This window comes from Mus pahari, chromosome 6 (genome assembly GCF_900095145.1).
Source record: "Mus pahari chromosome 6, PAHARI_EIJ_v1.1, whole genome shotgun sequence".
Classification (NCBI taxonomy): domain Eukaryota; kingdom Metazoa; phylum Chordata; class Mammalia; order Rodentia; family Muridae; genus Mus; species Mus pahari.
The window spans coordinates 58151806-58169137 of record NC_034595.1 but is presented as its reverse complement, the minus strand read 5'-3'; the positions used below and the strand labels follow the sequence as shown (position 1 = coordinate 58169137).

Sequence of the window (17332 nt, the reverse complement as noted above, 5' to 3'; positions counted from 1 at the left end):
CTATTTGCCTGGAGCTTTTAAAATAACCACTTTAAGGCAGCAAGACAGTGCAGCCAGTAAGGGTGCTTGCCACAAAGTCTAATAACCTGAGTTTGATCCCAGGGACCCCTGTGGTTGAAGAAGAGAACTGACTCCTTCAGGTTGTCTGCTGACCTCCAACTGCATCACAGCACAAGACCCACACTCAAATAAGCAAGGTAATGCTAAAATCGGGTTGAATTTGAGCAACTATTATTTTAGGTTATTATGGACTACTATATGACCACACATGCAAAAATGGGGGCACATAGGTTTAAAATACACAAGGTCATCTACAGGTATTCTTGCTTCTCGAAGTCACATTAAATCCGGGCCTCTGACGTATAGCAAGGCCAATGCACCTTTGCATCTGTATTCTGTCCATTCAGACAGAAAGTAATCAGACCCAATTTCAGACAGAGGTTAATCTTCATCAGCCCTGTCATTCAAATCTGCTCTGGATCTTGTGCTCCACCTTCTTTGTTTCTCTTCTGAGTCAATCTGCGCAAGAACCCGAGTGCTAACCCTGGTGCCCAGTGTGCCTCCATTTCCCCTCTGACAGGAGGAAAGAGACCATCACGAAGCAGGAGAATGCTGGCAGCCTGCAGGAACAGCAATTCGCTGGTGGAGCAGAACTAGAGCAGAGAGGAGGGCTTCGTGTGTGGAGGACAGCTGCAGAGGTGAGGAAGACTCCAGATCTTCTGACAGAAGTTAAGGGTAAGAGCATCTCACAGGACGGTGGTGGCGCACGCCTTTGATCCCAGCACTCAAGAGGCAGAGGCAGGCAGATTCCTGAGTTCAAGGCCAACCTGAGCTACAAAGTTCCAGGACAGCCAAGGCTACACAGAGAAACCCTGTCTCGAGAAAACACACACCACACACACACACACACACACACACACACACACACACACACACACATAGAGCTTAAGACAAAGGCTTGTAAAGTTCTACTTAAAAAAGTCTGACTTGAATTTACTGTTTTAACAAAATAAGTGTTTCGTATTGTATATTCTTGGGCATCAGGCAGATGTCAGTCTGCGGTCACTGTTCGGTTTTTTTTTTTTAATTAATTCATTTATATACCAGTGCTCTGTCTGCATGTAAACCTGCATGTCAGAAGAGGACACCAGATTCCATTATGTATGTTTGTGAGCCACCATGTGGGTACTGGGAATTGAACTCAGGACCTCTGGAAGAGCAGCCAGTGCTCTTAACCAGTGAGCCATCTTTCCAGCCCCTGTGCTGATTGCTGATGGTTCCAGGACTGACTAAAACTATGCTTTGATTTTTCTGGGGGCTGGGAGGGTAACGCAGTTAATATATATGGACCTAACATCCTGCCAAGACAAAGAGTCTAAATTGTATTTCAAATGTAAAGCTTGAAGCCAGGTGTTATATACAGCTCACGCCTGGGATTCCAGTACTCATGAGGTGGAGGCGTCACAAGGATCGCTGTGAGTTCAAGGTGGGCCTCAAAAACAAAACACTAAAAATGAAAAGGAAGTGCAAGCCAGGCTGGGTGCCACAGGCCTACAGTCCCAGCAGTCGGGAGATAGAAGCCTACACACCACCTACCTCTGCCTGCCTCGTTTATTTAATACACTTGTGTTCCCCAGTGTGCAAAGCTTCTAAAATGCAGAGCTTAGGGGTGCGGGTCACCAAGCAGGTGTCCTCCACACAGGAACTGTTAGCGGTGCTGGCTCAGGCTCCTGTCTGTGTCCTCTTAACTGTATAATGACTATCATCCTCGAGTGAAGCTAATTAGCCCTGCCCAACCCTTGACACTCCGGGAAGGAAGTAGTGTCTGATAATGCCATTTGGACATTAGTCACCTGGGACGCGTGTCTGTAAACAGGAGCAAAGTGTAACAGGCATTCTCTTTGCTTTTGGTTTCATTTTTTTATTTTTATTTTTATTTTTATTTATTTATTTATTTATTTATTTTTGAGACAGAGTCTTGGGATGTAGCCCAGGCTGGCCTTGAACTTTAGATTCTCCTGTCTATACCTTCTTAGTGCGGAGAGTGCTGGGGTTACAATATGCCCCACCATACCCAGCTATGCAATGAATAATTATTTATGCCAGTTAATGCTTTGATTTTCAGTTAATGTTTCATAATTTGATAAAAGTAAGCTCTTAATGGATTAGAAGGCCAGGCATGGTGACACATGTCTGTAATTCTAAAACATATTTGGTAGAGTCAGGAGGATCCGAAGTTTGGAGACAGCCCCACGACACAGTGAGTTCGAAGTCCACCTGAGCGATAGGCGACACTGTCTTAAAGCAAAGGCATTTTATATTTGTGCATCTATCTTGTGCACGGGTGTGGATGGAGGTCAGAGGACAACTCTGTGGAGTTGCTTCCTTCCAGCTCTGCTTGGATTCCGGGGTCACACTCACGTGACCTGGCTTGTGGAGCCACACTAGAGTAAAAAAAAAAATTTTTTTTTTTTAAAATAATGAGGGTGGGCTGGAGCAATGGCTCAGTGGTTAAGAGAACTGACTGCTCTTCCAGAGGTCCTGAGTTCAATTCCCAGCAACCACATGGTGGCTCACAGCCATCTGTAATGGGATCTGATGCCCTCTTCTGGTGTGTCTGAAGATAGCTACAGTGTATTTATTTATATACATAAAATAAATACTAAAAAAAAAATGAGGGCCTTAATCCCAGCTCTCAGGAGGTAGCAGCAGGCAGATCTCTAAATTTGAGGCCAGCCTGATCTATAGAGCGAGTTCCAGAACACCCAGACTACATAGAAAAAACCCTGTCTCAAATATCAGACACACACACTCTCTCTCTCACACACACAATAATGAAAAACCCTGTCTCAAACATCAGACACACACACTCTCTCTCACACACACACAATAATAATAATAATAATAATAATAATAATAATAATAATAATAATAATAATAGCTTAATTAATTAAACGATGACATGTGAACACTTTAAGCTTCCTCTCAGAGACCCACCTTGGCTGGACTAAGGCTCCACTTCTTACCCTAGCCCCAAAGTGAACAAAATTAAGCCCAGTTAAAATTCTGTCCAGCCAGGTTGGGACATACACACTACCATCACTCAGGAGGATCGCAGCAAAATCAAGCCAGCTTGGTCTGCACAATGAGTTCCAGACTAATCAGGCCCACAAAGCAAGGTCTGTCTCAAAAACCAACCCAAACCAAGCCAAACCAAGCCAAGCCAAGCCAAGCCAAGCCAAGCCAAGCCAAACCAAATTCTATCCAAAAGGTTATAATTTTGTGCCATAGATTTTACAGTCTTAAATGGAGCAGCTATCTGATTTCTCTTTATAGCTCAAGGAGTCCCCCATATCATAGAAATTACAAAAATTAAAATGATAACCTACTTTTCCCCTTTCACAACTGCAGGAAATGACCCAAGTACTCAACAATCAAAGCTTGGAGGCACTGCCAGCAAAGACAGAAGGCTGACTTTGAAAAGCCAATGCTCAGAGCTTGGCCTCCCTCTAAAGGAGCCTGCAACCTCAGCAAATCCCCAGTCCTAGCCTGCAACCTCACTAAGTCACCAGTCTTCTTGGACAGGGCGGTTGTCGCTATCTGAGGCTACATTTAACCAGGATGCATTCTATAATGAGAGTCACTGGAAAGGGACTGTCCCCCATGTTTCCAAGGGAAGCCATGTGGTCATGAGACTCTGAGTATGTCCTAGCAGAACGGCAAAAGACAAAGATTAAAGGAGCATCCCGCAACCCCCGAGGAGCCTCAACCAACCTAAACCTTAGAGAGGAAAAGGAAGGGCATTGTGGGCCACCTTTTCAAGCTGAAACACAGTAAGGCAGGGTCAAAGACACAAAACTTAGCAAGATTTTAAATCCGTGAGAAAAAAAAAAACAAAACAAAACAAATCTAATGGGGATGGACTGTGGCCATGTGTTAAACCTGAGATCACAATCCACGGATGTCTAATGAAATCAAGCTGTATGGGGTACACCCAGAACTGGCCAGCCAGCTGTCATACCCTAAGTCACAGCTCCTGCTGGCCTCTTGAAGTCCCTTTTACAGGAGAGATAATGTTCAGAGGGGCAAGAGTGTTGGCTGTTCTCCACTGTTAGGAAGAAGCAATAAAGGAATGAAGCAAGGGTAGCGCTAGGCACCATGGAAATGGGTTGCAAGCCGCTGACACCACATCTAAGAAACAAGAACTCATTCTTAGCTGGGCCTGGTGGCACAGGCCTTTAATCCCAGCACTCGGGAGGCAGAGGCAGGCGGATTTCTGAGTTCGAGGCCAGCCTGGTCTACCAAGTGAGTTCCAGGACAGCCAGGGCTATACAGAGAAACCCTGTCTCGAAAAAAACCAAAAAAAAAAAAAAAAAAAAAAAAAAAAGAGAGAGAGAGAGAGAGAGTAAAATAGACAAATGGGTTCAGAGTGATGTCAGTTGTCTATTATAGGATCTGCTCAGAAAGGACACCAGTGGTCACAGTGGCCAGTGAGAAAAGCTGAATGAATGAGACCCTGGTCACCCTTCTGTGACTTTAACCCCTAGCCATGAAATGCTCAGATCTCCAGTTCCACCGGCTCTTCCATAGATGGACTACCAGCTCTTAACAAATTGCCAGTGTTATTTTGATACAAATATTTTCAATTATATAACTTTCTGTGTCTCCTTCAGGCCTACATTTTAATTATCTGGAGCCAATAACTACAAAGGTCTTTAAGTCTATAGAGTAGGGTCCAGACCTTAGGGTCCAGTCCCATAGTAGAAGTTACTCTTTTTATTTTTTATTTTTTTTGTTGTTATTTTTTGTAGTAGAAGTTACTCTTGACATGTCTCACTATTTGATGGTCCATGGTTACAGGTTGCACAGAAGCATAAAAATCTTCATTTGGCTTTCTGTCCAGCTGAATTCTTCTCTGTGCTTTGCCCTAGGACTAAATTATCTTGTTCCTTTTTTTTTTTTTTTTTTTTTAAACAAAAATTTCATTTTTACTCGGTCCCAAAGTGATGTCATGGGTCACGTGTCTTGGTGTCACCACTGCCTAGCGCTGCACCAGGCACCCTACCAAATGAGTAAGTGCTTGGACTCTAAGCAGAGAAAAGTCAAAGGACAGAAACTGGAAGCGCAGTCCAAACCTCGGTCTCGTCAGAGTCATTGTTCCCCAGCAGCTCCTCATCCTCTTCTCGCCCCACGCTCCCGGGGGGTCTGGGTTGGTGGCCGAAAGATACACTGGGGTCCTCGATGTTTATCGTGGTAGCATCCGGGTTTGCTAACAGTGTGGCTCCATCGCCAAACTCTGGAATGAAGCAAAGCACAAAGGCCTGGGAACCCTCCCACACCGGTAGCTGGAGGCTTCTCACCGGAATTCTCACCGGAAGCGCTGGTGCTGGAGTCGTAGCTCAGTGGAGGAGCACATGCCCAGCATGCCTAAGGACCTGGCTTATTCCCTCAGCTCCGCCATGAACCTCATCTGTGACAAGCAGCAAGAGGCTTTGCCAACAATCTCAGCACCAGGGAGGCTGAAGCAGGATGGTTTGACTCAAGAGCCACCTGGGCACCCGGCACAGCCCAGCGAGGAGGGGAGCCAGGAGGATTATCTAAATAAATAGTCTTTAGTAGGGTACCTGATCCATCAATATCCCCGATTCAGGCAAGTCCTTATCACCATAGACACCATGAGGACCAAGAAGCAAAGTGGAAATAACAGAATAGGAATCACTCAGCTCCTCACGGGAAGGCCAGCGCTAGGGACTGGAGGTCTTCCTTTCTTTGCACAGCGCGATCCGTGCCAGTGATGATCACTCCCTCATTAAACCAACACTTTCCTCCGCTGAGAGGGTACCAGGTCCTGCTCTTGGGTGTGCTCACATCTAACAAACAATTCCAGAACCTGCTTTGTCTACTGGTGACTGTATAGAAACAATGGCTTTTGTACCATAATAGTTTTTGCAGTATACAAGAGACAGTGTAGACAAAGCTTTTAGTGGAGGGACTATGGGGAAGAACACGCTATGACATATACATATGAAGCTGCCATGATGAACCAGTTACTGTCCATGCTAACCTGAAAAATAAGTAAACAAATGAGCAGAGAGAAGAAAAGGAAGAAAAATAAAGAAGTATGGGGGCCCTAGTCTTAAGATGGCCACTAATCAGTGTGACCATTAAGTCACCTGTGTGTGTATGTGTGTGTGTGTGTGTGTGTATGTTCATGTGTGTGTGTTTGTATTAGTGTGTTTGTGTATGTGTGCATGTGTGTACCTGTGCATATATATGTGTATAGTGTGTAATCATCTGTACGTGTGTGCATACATATGTATGGAGGGAGGCTGCGACTGACATCGGGCATCTTCCCCCATCCCTCCTCACTTTATTTACTGAGGCATACACTCCTACTATAAACCCAGAGTTTGTCAATCCTGGCTAGTCCAGCTAGCTGGGAATCCTCTCTGCATCCCTAGGTCTGGGTGTACAGGCAGCCTGCACACCTGCCCACGTGCTGCATGCAGTTCATGCATTAGCATGGCAAGGGCTTTATCCACTGAGGCATCTCCCAAGCCCTAGATCAGGGTTTTAAGGCTCCTGGGCTATACTGTTAAATCGTGTCCAGAAGAACTTTCCTCATTAACTTCCCCAGCAGTGATGCAGGCTGTTCTCTGAGCATCCCAATGCTTTGATTAGCTATGTTGAAGAAAACTCGGGACAGCACTGACATTTTTCTTTTTTTCATTTTCCTTTGAGACAGGATCTCACTACTTAGCCCAGGCTGGTCTTGAACCTGAGATCCTCAGGCCTCTGCCTCGGTTTCCTTACTGAAAAGACAAGCAGAACTTTAAAAAACTCGATATGAGAAGGATTACATGAGTAGTCCCCTGTAAAGGGTTTACAACGCTGTCTGCACAGCGCGTGCTCCGAAAACACGAGGCAACTGCTAACTCCTAGGTTTTGATGGCTGCTGCCCATCGGAAGGGTTCTGTGAGAAAAAAAAAAGCAAACTAGAAAAACCTGGGCGTGCCCAACAGCCTCTTACCAAGATGTTTGAAATAAAATCCTTTAGGGTATGGTATGTGGCAGTAATAAAATCTGTAGCTGTGGCAGAGGAAGCTGGGATCACAAGATAAGGGGGGGACCCGCCTGCCGTACCTTCGAACCTCAAGTCATCCACAGCTGCCATTCAGCCAGAGGCTTCCTCTCCCCTGAGGAAGAAAATGTTCCAGGGTCTAAAACAAAGAAATACGTAAGCTTAGGAAAATGCAACACTCTGCAAAAAGAATTCATAGTAAAAGAATTTTAAGAGCCAGCTGTGGTGGTAGCGCATGCCTTTAACCTCAACACTGTGGAGGCACGTCTCTGTGAGTTTAAGGGTGGCCTGCTCTGCATAGTGAGACCCTGCCTCGGAAACTAAAAATGATTACTGCATGTCTTTATCTTTTGTGGCTATGGGAGTCGGTTCTTCCCTTCCGCCATAGGGACCCAGAATGGGACTCGGACCATGCTTGGGGACAGCCACCTTTACCTACTGAGTAATCTCTCCCACACACAAACACATACTTGCCTACTCTTTCAGTGGGGACTGATAGTTTACATAACTATCACGGGTCATACAACCTGCTACTTAGTATAGCTCAGGAAGAGAGCCGGTGTAGCGCTGAGCAGCCTAGCTGAGTTAAAGAAGAGGGGTGAGCTGGAGAATAAGGCAACTGAGCCTGGGAATAGAGTATGTGATGGGTGAGAACTGAGCACAGGAAGGTCTAGAGGCACTCAGGACTCTTTGAGTGGGTGTCCGGCCCAGCCTGTGATCAGGGCATCTGTGAGCGGAATCCACCCAGTGCAGGGAAGAACCATGCAGAGCGACACTGGACAGCCTACAGAGGGACGGAAAGCTGGTGTGGTAGCTCATTTGAATGCTTGCCTAGCATGCGCAAAGTCCTGGGTTCAATACTCAGGACCTGCAAAATCTGGTGCATGCCTGCAATCCCAGCACCTAGGAGCCAGAGGCAGGAGACTAAGTTTAAGGTTAGCCTAGGCTACCTGGTGAGATCGAGACCATATGAGTTAGAAGAGTGCCCTATCAACAAAAAGAGACTGGCTGCGGGGGACACTCGCTGCTGCGTGAATGTTTAGGGGCCAGATGCAGCCTGGAGATGGAAGAAAATGGAAGGGGAGCCTAAGAGGTGGTGGGGAAAGCATTCCAGTGCAGCCGGTTTAAGGTCCCAGATCCTGGGGTCAGACAGAGCTGGGTTTGATTCCCGATTCTGTTGTTTCGCTGCCGTGTGTGCGCTCCTTGAGGCTCCTCATCTGTAAAATGGGTTCATGACGGTGTCTAAACCATTCTGTAAGGTAGTGAGCATAAGGCGCTTAGCGAAGAGCCAGGCAATTAGTAGCTCTTGACCGGTAGCGACCCTGCAGTCAGGGATCTGGGGAAGCACAGACAGGGTTTGGGTGGTGGTGGTGGGAGATGCTTGAGCAGCAGAGGCCCGGGAGGGCAGGAGATTCCCCAACTGACCCAGCAGCCCTGACGCCCTCACCTCTCAGGAAGAGGGTCCAGCTGTCCAAATGTTGGGGCCCGGGATGCTCTGCACTGGTAGCCGGTCAGCCCAATCCCGGAAGCCGGAGATCCGGGGGAGGGTGTTGGATTTCTCCGCCTCCTCCGGGCAGAGCACCGCCCCCTCTCTTAAAGCAAACGCGGTCACCCAGCGAAGACACCGAAGACACCGGAGCGCGGAGGAGCTCCGTGCCGCGTCCCGCCCCTCTCGGTGGTCTTAAAGAGACAGGCGAAGTAGGGCGAATTCTCGGGAGTTCGGGAGTGTTTTACTCATCGCTTATACATTTTTCTTATGCAAAGAAAAAAATGAAAAATAATTGAGAAAAAGAAAATAGGTCACCAATTCCTGGTTTTTCTGGCCATGAAAACTTAACCGGCGAGGAAGGCTCCATAGCAGATGGCTTGTGAATCAAGAGTCCTCCTGTCACTGTTCACAGAGGGCTGGCCCCTCAGCTGTACCACCTAGGTGTCTGACAGTCACCTCAAAACAGCAGGACTCAGCAACATCGGAGCGACCTTGTGGTCTGCTTGGGAAACTGCCTCCCCCCCTACCCACTGGGGACTCTACCTTCTCCTCTGGGACTCCTGTTGCTCTGTTAATCCCCTGGGCTTCCCCCTGCTTTGGCAATGCTTGCCTGAATTCTGTTTGCTTATCTTGGCCAGCCTGTGAACACTTTCAGAACAAAAAGATCTGGAATGGTTCTGGTCTCTGGGTGGCCAGTACCAGCCAAGGCGGTAGCATACGATTACTGTTCACAGTATTCTAACACGGACTGAAGGGGTCCATAGACAGTTCTTGCTGTCTGGGAGCAGTGTAAACAGCAGACACTTGATTCACAGCTCATACAAGGAGACCAGTGTCTTTAGCTTCACCCGCAGGGTACTTCCCATTTGACTTCTAACATAATCTGAATATCTATCATAATTGATTAATGTTTTTTTTCTTTTTTAAAAAGAGTTGTTTATTTTATGTATTTGAGTATACTGCAGCTGTCTTCAGACACACACTAGAAGAGGGCATTGGATCCCATTACAGATAGATGGTTGTGAGCCACCATGTGGTTTTCGGGAATTGAACTCTGGACCTCTGAAAGAGCAGTCAGTGCTCTTAACCACTGAGCCACCTCTCCAGCCAGATAATGTTTTTCTAAGTGGCAAGCAGTCAGGTGTTATAACACACATTAATCAATATAATTCATATGAAGGGGCTTTGTCTATGCAGGACCTCCAACTCTCAGAACAATACTGCAAACTTGAAGGGGCCCGCCCTTATTGTATAAGGGGAAAACTGGGCTTAGAGTGCATGCGGAGCACTTTTGGTGAATGTCAGGAATGAACATCAGCTTATGAACTCAGTCGTGCAAGCATGCCCAACACAGGCATGCAAGTGTGCCCCACACCTCTTCTGTTTCATACTCACTCACCTGCTGCTAACCTCACCCCTGCTGATCTCACTCCAAATGCTCGCTATGGGCTCCTCATCTTTACCAAGCCTTGTTTCTTCATCCACAGATCATGGAACTCTACTTAAACCACCTCGGACCCAGGATGGTGCATCCCAGCCATGCAGAGGAGAAAGCAGTTAATGCCTCATGGGCAAATCCTGGACCAACGGAGTCAACAGTTAGTGAACCCGCGCATCTCCCCTCATGTAGGTGCTTACAGGTGCTTTCTGAAGCTTTCAAATACACTGAAGGACCGAGCAGCCAAATCCCTTGATGATGCGTGCCTGAGATGGCCAACCTCTCTTCCCTGATTTACACTACCCCCTCTTCACCTAGTCCTTGGACTCACAATGAACTACCCACATGAGAGTGAACACTAAGGCGCATGGGCACCAAGCATAGGCACAGTTGGGTGTGTACTGGGGGTTGGTAAATGTGTGTGGGTACAAGTGTTCACAAGTAGGTCAAACTTTTCTCTACCAGCTGCTTGTATAGCACCTTCTATGTTCCAGTTCGTTTTCTACATAAATACCATGACCAAAGCAACTTGGTAGGGAAAGAGTTGATGTGGCTCACATGTCCCAGTCCTCATCCATCACTGAGGGAAGTCAGGGCAGAACTGTGGAGGGATGTTGCTTACTGGCTTGCCTTCTCACACCACCTGTTACCGCCTGCCCAGGTGTGGCACAACCCATAGTGGACTAGGTCCCACCATATCAATCATCAATCAAGAAAATGCCCCATGGACTTGCCTACAGGCAATCTGATAGGGGCAAATGCTCACTTGAGGGTCTCTCCTGGGGAGCTTAACCCAGTGCTGGGCTTCCAGGCACACATAACCATACCCAACCCTTTATGTGGGTGCTGGAGATTCGTACTCAGGTCCCCATGATTTCAGAGCAAGTGCTATGACCCACCAAGCCATCTCCTCAGCCCCAGGACAGGCATTTGGAACCAGCGCACCCACGAGTCAGAAAGCAGCAACAGCCCCATGGCTGGTGATAAGGTGGATGGGACATGGGGGGGAAGGGCAGGCTGGCAGCGTCACGATTCCTAAAGACTCTGAGAAGAGATGCACATTGAAGATAAGGTGCTAAGGCCTTGGAAGATCAGGAGGTCAATGCTGACAATAATTAAGAAACAGGCCAGCTTTGTTGCCCTTGCTGCTTGAGACGGGGTCTTGCTCTGTAGAACAGGCTGGCCTTGTATTCATAAAGATTCCCCTTGCATCTTCCCCCTAAAGTACTGGGATTAAATTGTACGATACCATGCTTAGCCTGCAGACTAGCTTTTCTTAACTGCATTGGAAGCCCCGAGAAGAAAGGGTCAGAGCAGCCAACTGTCGTCTTAAGGCATACTGTGGGCACCTTAATGTCTCTGTAGAAGCTTTGAAGATTTGTTCTGTTGTTTTGTTTTGTTTTCCAAAGAAAAGCTGCCTAAAAATCAGTTTATTGCTAGGAGGGGCAAGTGTCAAAGAATCCTCAATGCATTCTCTTAGTCACCTCCATCTGAGTACCAGCACACGCAGGAGCAGTGGAAACCTGAGGATTGGATGTAGACATTTGGGTAGAAAAGCCACGCACAACTCCCCACTCCCATACTCCCTTGGGTCTCCCTTGGAGGCAGAAGCTTTTTTTTTTTTTTTTTTTTCTGTTGCCTGAGAAAGAAATCTCCCCTTGCTTACAGATGCCATAACAGTGCCAGGTAACTTTCTGTAGCAACAAATACCCAAGCAAAACAATTTTAGAGGGGCAAGGTTTGTGTAAGCTCATGGTTCCAAGGGTTCAGTGTTGTAGGATATTTGATCACATTGTGGACCCTAAGATTGTGAACTGCAAAAACCTCCTCTTGTGGTGGTGTGGCTCGGCCCTAGCGCACACCTTTAACTCAAGAGCTTTCTGCAAACAGGATTAAATAAAGTCAACCATAGGTCAAGAGGCAGGGCAAGCAACCAGTTTACAGGGAGTGAACCTCGGACAATGCAGGAAAGAGAAGGGAGAGTCTCTGAGCTGAAGGGAGTTTAAGACGTCATGGAGAAGGGGCGTTTCCTTCTGGGATGTCAGTGAGGTAGGAAGGACAGCTGGATGCTTTCTCTACCTCTCTGAGCTGGCAAGATTTCATCCCAGCACCTGGCTCCTGAGCCTTCATTGGTAAACTTTAACAACTGAGATTTTTTTTTTTTTTCAAATTTAAAAGGAATTTATTTCCCTGTGTAGAGGCATTACATTCAAAACACTTTTATTGGTTTAAATAAAGTTCATAAAAAAGAATATTCATTGATTGACTCAACCAACATGTTTTGTTATCTACATAAATGCTTACACATGAATGATTAACTTCTCTGTAAAATTAATGTCTATTTTCTCATCATTAAACAAGGTTGATGTAGATTGATTTAAATAAGAAAAAAAATTTCCTCCTAATTTCCAAAATACATTCACAGAAGTATAATTATTACTCAAACTTTATCTGAAATGTTCAATATTAATTGAGCTGGTAAAGTGTTTTTGTTTTTGTTTTTGTTTTTGTTTTTGTTTTTTTTAAGAATATTGCTGCGAGATTTTTGTTTTTAAAGCAACAGTTCAGCTAAGGTGATCCAGATCTGTTCCTTTGAGGCTAAGACAAAGCAAGATACCACCATGACAGGAGCAGGTGTCTGCTCGCCTCGTGGCATTCAGGAAGTACAGAGGGACAGACAGGAAGAAACAAGATGCTCTTGAGAGGTGTTGTCTCCAGTGATCTGCCTCCTCCGAAGTCTCTCCTATCTCCCAATCATGCCACTGGATTATGATCCATCCTTGGATGAGTCTGCTGATGAACCCAGAGTTCTCATGATCTAGTTCTGTCCATAAAGCCTCATGACCTAGCAGCCTAACCTTTAACCCATGAGCCTCTGGGGGGTTTCAGATTCAAAGCCTGACAAGTAGTAATTTGTTCCTCATTATTTCAGACTAAGGAACCCAGAGAGTTGGAAAGAACTGTTATGATCTTGAACATCTTGCGGCTTTAGAATGACCACACCAGGCCAAACAGTTCTATGTGAGGTTTATTGGGAGAGAGAGGGGCAAGGTGGCAGTGAAAAGAGAGGCGGAAAAGAGAGAGAGAGATGGGGGAGAGGGCTTTCTTTATATACACAATCACAGGTAAAGGTGGGAGGTGAGCCAAGTGGATTCTGGGAATATGGTGGCTGTTGCCTTGGCAACAGGTGTTCGGGTCCCGCCTATGTGATGTCCTGGTTTCGGAGGTCCTGGTCCCAACACTAATGACAGGGACATCTGACTTTGGATTTACTCAGAACTCAGTCACAGAAAGAGCCAGCCTAGCAGAATTGTGTAATAACTCGTTGAAGGCACAGCTAAGTCACATTTGAAGAAATTAATGTGATGGTAACCCTGTCCTCCATCATGAAGTCCCCGCATCAAACCAATGGCTGATCAATCACAATGGGCTTTGCTGTGAACATGTAGTGCTCACGGCTCTGTAGTTCTTTTTTTTACCATTTTCAGCCCATGCATGGAATTTATGTCCTTCCCCAGGTTGAAGTTCCTCTCTGTAGGAAATCCTGGTTCTGAGGAAGAGGTCAGAGGAGAAAAGGGACCAGTTTTGCTCCCTAACTAGTTCCATTAGATTGGAGGCTGTAACTATCTCTTGACATTTTTTTGCTTCCTCCCTCCAGTGCTCCAGGGCACTAGGGGAACCAGTTGTGTGGTAAGAATAATCAATCAGCCATGAGTGCTTTAAAAAACTGGGAAGTGTGGTGGCCCACATCTGTAATCCCGATATTCAGGAAGCTGAGGTAGGAGGATTGCTGTGAGTTCAAGGGCATCCTGAGCTACATAGAAAGAACAGAGACAAAAGGGAGTTCCCTTGACATCTCCTGGGACTTCCACACCTAGCAATAAGGATAAGCAGGCAACTTAAGCCACTTGATTCTGGTGAGGGCGTCTAAGGGCTGAGTCACTCAAGGAGAGCATTCTAAGTCATTCCAAAATGCTGGCTAAGGCTGAGGCCAACTGGGGAGAGACCCATGGAGGGAGGAAATGAAGGGAACCGCTTGCAGCATCAGAGAACACAGCGTTCTATTGGCACCTTTACAACACCTCATTGTAGACTAAACTGTCCTCTTCAATGAAAAGACCCCTCAGAGATCTGACCTGTTCCTCATCACTCTCAGGGACCATGTCCTAGTGTAACAACTCAGTGAGCAGAATAGGGTTGTGCAGTAGCACAGCCTCTCTGCAGATGCCATCCAACGCGTCTCAAGCGAAACTTTATTTTAAAAGATTTATTTATTTATTTATTTATCTATTTATTTATTTTTATGTATATGAGTACGCTGTAGCTGTACAGAGGGTTGTGAGCCTTCATGTGGTTGTTGGCGGTTGTATTTAGGACCTCTGCTGGCTCTGGTCAGCCCCACTTGCTCTGGTCAACTCCACTCGCTCAGTCACTGCTCACTCTGGCTCAAAGAGTTATTTATTATTATAAATAAGTACACTGTAGCTGTCTTCAGACGCACCAGAAGAGGGTGTCAGATCTTGAAATGGGTGGTTGTGAGACACCATGTGGTGGCTGGGATTTGAACTCAGGACCATCAGAAGAGCAGTCAGTGCTCTTACCCGCTGAGCCATCTAGCCAGCCCCTCAAGCTCAACTTCTTATCTTCTGGCCTCCACCCCTTGCCTTCTAGACGCTTCGGCTAGGACTTGTGTAGGCTGTGACAAGCTCCTCACATGCACCATCTAACAGGACTCTGCCTTGGGGCTCTCCCACGGGGCCCCTCACTACTTTACATATGTTCAAAATGTGATAGAGTTAACAACCTAAGGACAAACAAGGTCTCACTATATAGCCCAGGCTAGCCTCAAAGTCGTAATCTTCCAGATTCAGCCTCCAAAGCATTGCGATTGCAGGAGTGTCCGTCAAAAAGTTTCTCTGGGAGACTTCTGGCTAAAGGAGATGAGCTCCAGTGGGCAAATGTCTCTCACTTCCAGACAGAGGGAAAGTGACATTTTGTAGTATTCAGATGTCAGCAGGTGTGACATTTCTCTAGACTTTGACATAGCTTTCCCTGCCTTTTCCAGCTAGACTGTATTATGCTAATTTAACAGAAAATGTCAAACAGAGGCGGGCACACAGCTCAGTTAGTGAAGTGCTTTGGTAGCATGTGAAAGTCCTAGGCTTAATCCCCGGCACCAGGTGTGGTGAAGCCTGGAACCCCAGCCCCAGCAAGATGAGGCAGGACCACAAGAATGTCAAGGGATACAGGAGACCCTGCCTCAAAAGAAACAGGGACATAGGAGACAATTCGGAGCCCTCTTCCTTCCGTGGCTTATTGCACCCTCATGGGGCCCCACCCCAACATAAGGATGAACAAGATCACTGGAGGAGCTGGAGGACCCCTGGTGTTTAGAAACAACAGCAAACTTAAAAACCTGAAACAAAACACAAATACAAAACAAAACAAAAAAAATCAAATACGAAACAATAATGGCAACAATGCATTTGACCATACACACGTGCACTTGCACTAAGTGTGTGTGTATGTGTGTGTGCATGCATGCATTCATGTGTTTGTGTGCATGTGTGCATGTGTGCTTGTGTGTGTTACTTATATCATTACTGTGACAAAGTACCCAACAAAGTGCAAATTTAAGGAAGAAAGGTTTTATTCTTCCTCACAGTTCAAGGTCACGGTCCATTAAGGTGAGGAAGGCAGCAGGAACTTGAGGCAGTTGGTCACATTGCAACCACAGTCAAGGAGAAAAAGGGTGAATGCTTTCTACTGCTCAGCTCCCTTTCTCCATTTTACAGTCCAGGATCCCAGCCTAGGGAATGGTGCCACCCACAGTGGACAAGTCTTCTTACCTCATTGAATGCAACAGGAAGGTTCAGAGTTATACCCCCACCCCCACTGCTGCCCCCAACCCCAACAGGTGATCCTAGATTCTGTCAATTGACAATTAAGATCAGTGAATAGCTGAATAATGAAATTCAAGCACAATACCATCTATATTAGCATCCCCAAAGTAAAATATCTTGGTATGAATCTAAAGATATGTGAACAAGATCTACAAAACTCTGACAGAAGAAGCCAAAGAAGACCTGAGAAACCAATGTGTGCCACAGCATGCATGGCCCCTGACACACAAGGAAGATAAACGTAATTTAATTTTTAATTTTACAATAGTAGGGCACTACTATTGTGCTTGGTAGATTGGTTGTATTAAATGTTTTTTTGTTTGTTTGTTTGGTTGGTTGGTTGGTTGGTTTGGTTTGGTTTTTTGAGACAGGGTTTCTCTGTAGAGCCCTTGCTGTCCTGACATTCATCCTGTAGACCAGGCCTTGAATTCAAAGATCTACCTGCCTCAGCCTCCTCAGTGCTGGGGTTAAAGGCGTGGGCCACCATGCCCTTCAGCATTTTCAACTTTTGATATCTTTGACTTTCAGGGGGTTTATCAGGATATACTATTTGCCATCACGTCCTGATCAACATATCATTTATCTATTATTAACAGGTGCTCCATAACATATGTCATCAGAGAATTGAAAACTGTGTTGAAAGATGCTGAGGCACACATACAGAATAGCAAAAATGCAAAATACTGATGATACCAAACACTGGCAAAGGTGTGAGGCAACAGATGTGGATTCTTGTCATTGCTGGGGCCACGGAAAATATCCCTGACACATTGCAAGACAAGTCCAAGCGCACGTCTACTACACAGACCGCCAGCTGCACCCACTGGAGAGCCAAATGAGTCGACAAACTGTCTCCGTCTGCGCATGGTGCTTGCATCTGCTTTGTCTATGATTTGGGAGTACGCCAGATGTTCCCCAGTTGATGAATGGATCAAGTTCAGTACAGTCAGACAATGGGAATTACCACGTTCAAAAGAAATAAGCTACCAAGTCAGAAAACTTAAATGGATGCCACTAAGCAAAGGAAGGGAACCAGAAAAGACTGCAGGTAAGATTCTAACTTACATGAAATGAAGGCAGGGAGAGGGCCCAGGGGACACCCTCCCCAAAAGGCTCTGCCCCCAGAAATATGGCCATGCACTGCCAGCTGTGACTGAGTAAAGTATTTTTCACTATTGAAAGAACCAATTTTATCTTATTTGTTGTATTTTATTTTGTAGTTCTGGGGATATACACAGGATTTGTACATGACTGGCAAGTGAGTTATCATTGAGGCACAATCCCAGCCAGCTTTTGTATTATTAAAACACACACACACACACACACACACACACACACCTTCTCCCCACCACACGCACACAAGACACACACACAGAGAGAGAGAGAGAGAGAGAGAGAGAGAGAGAGAGAGAAGAAGAAGA

At 46.1% G+C, this 17332-nt stretch overlaps 1 protein-coding gene across 2 annotated transcripts in view; it reads right to left on the bottom strand.

Annotated features, from left to right (window-relative positions):
* Positions 1 to 8617, bottom strand: part of Yipf1 (Yip1 domain family member 1) — a 34051-nt gene extending 25434 nt beyond the window's left edge. For both annotated transcript variants that reach the window (XR_003844057.1, XM_021200609.2), the window contains exons 1-3: positions 8529 to 8617; positions 7144 to 7220; positions 5136 to 5296 (exon numbers count right to left, since the gene is read on the bottom strand). Coding sequence is in view for 1 of the 2 variants with exons in the window: in XM_021200609.2 (XP_021056268.1) it covers positions 5136 to 5296; positions 7144 to 7174 (192 nt within the window). In the remaining variant the exon portion in view is untranslated. The remainder of the gene's footprint in view (positions 1 to 5135; positions 5297 to 7143; positions 7221 to 8528) is intronic.
* Between the last annotated feature and the right edge of the window lie 8715 nt (positions 8618 to 17332).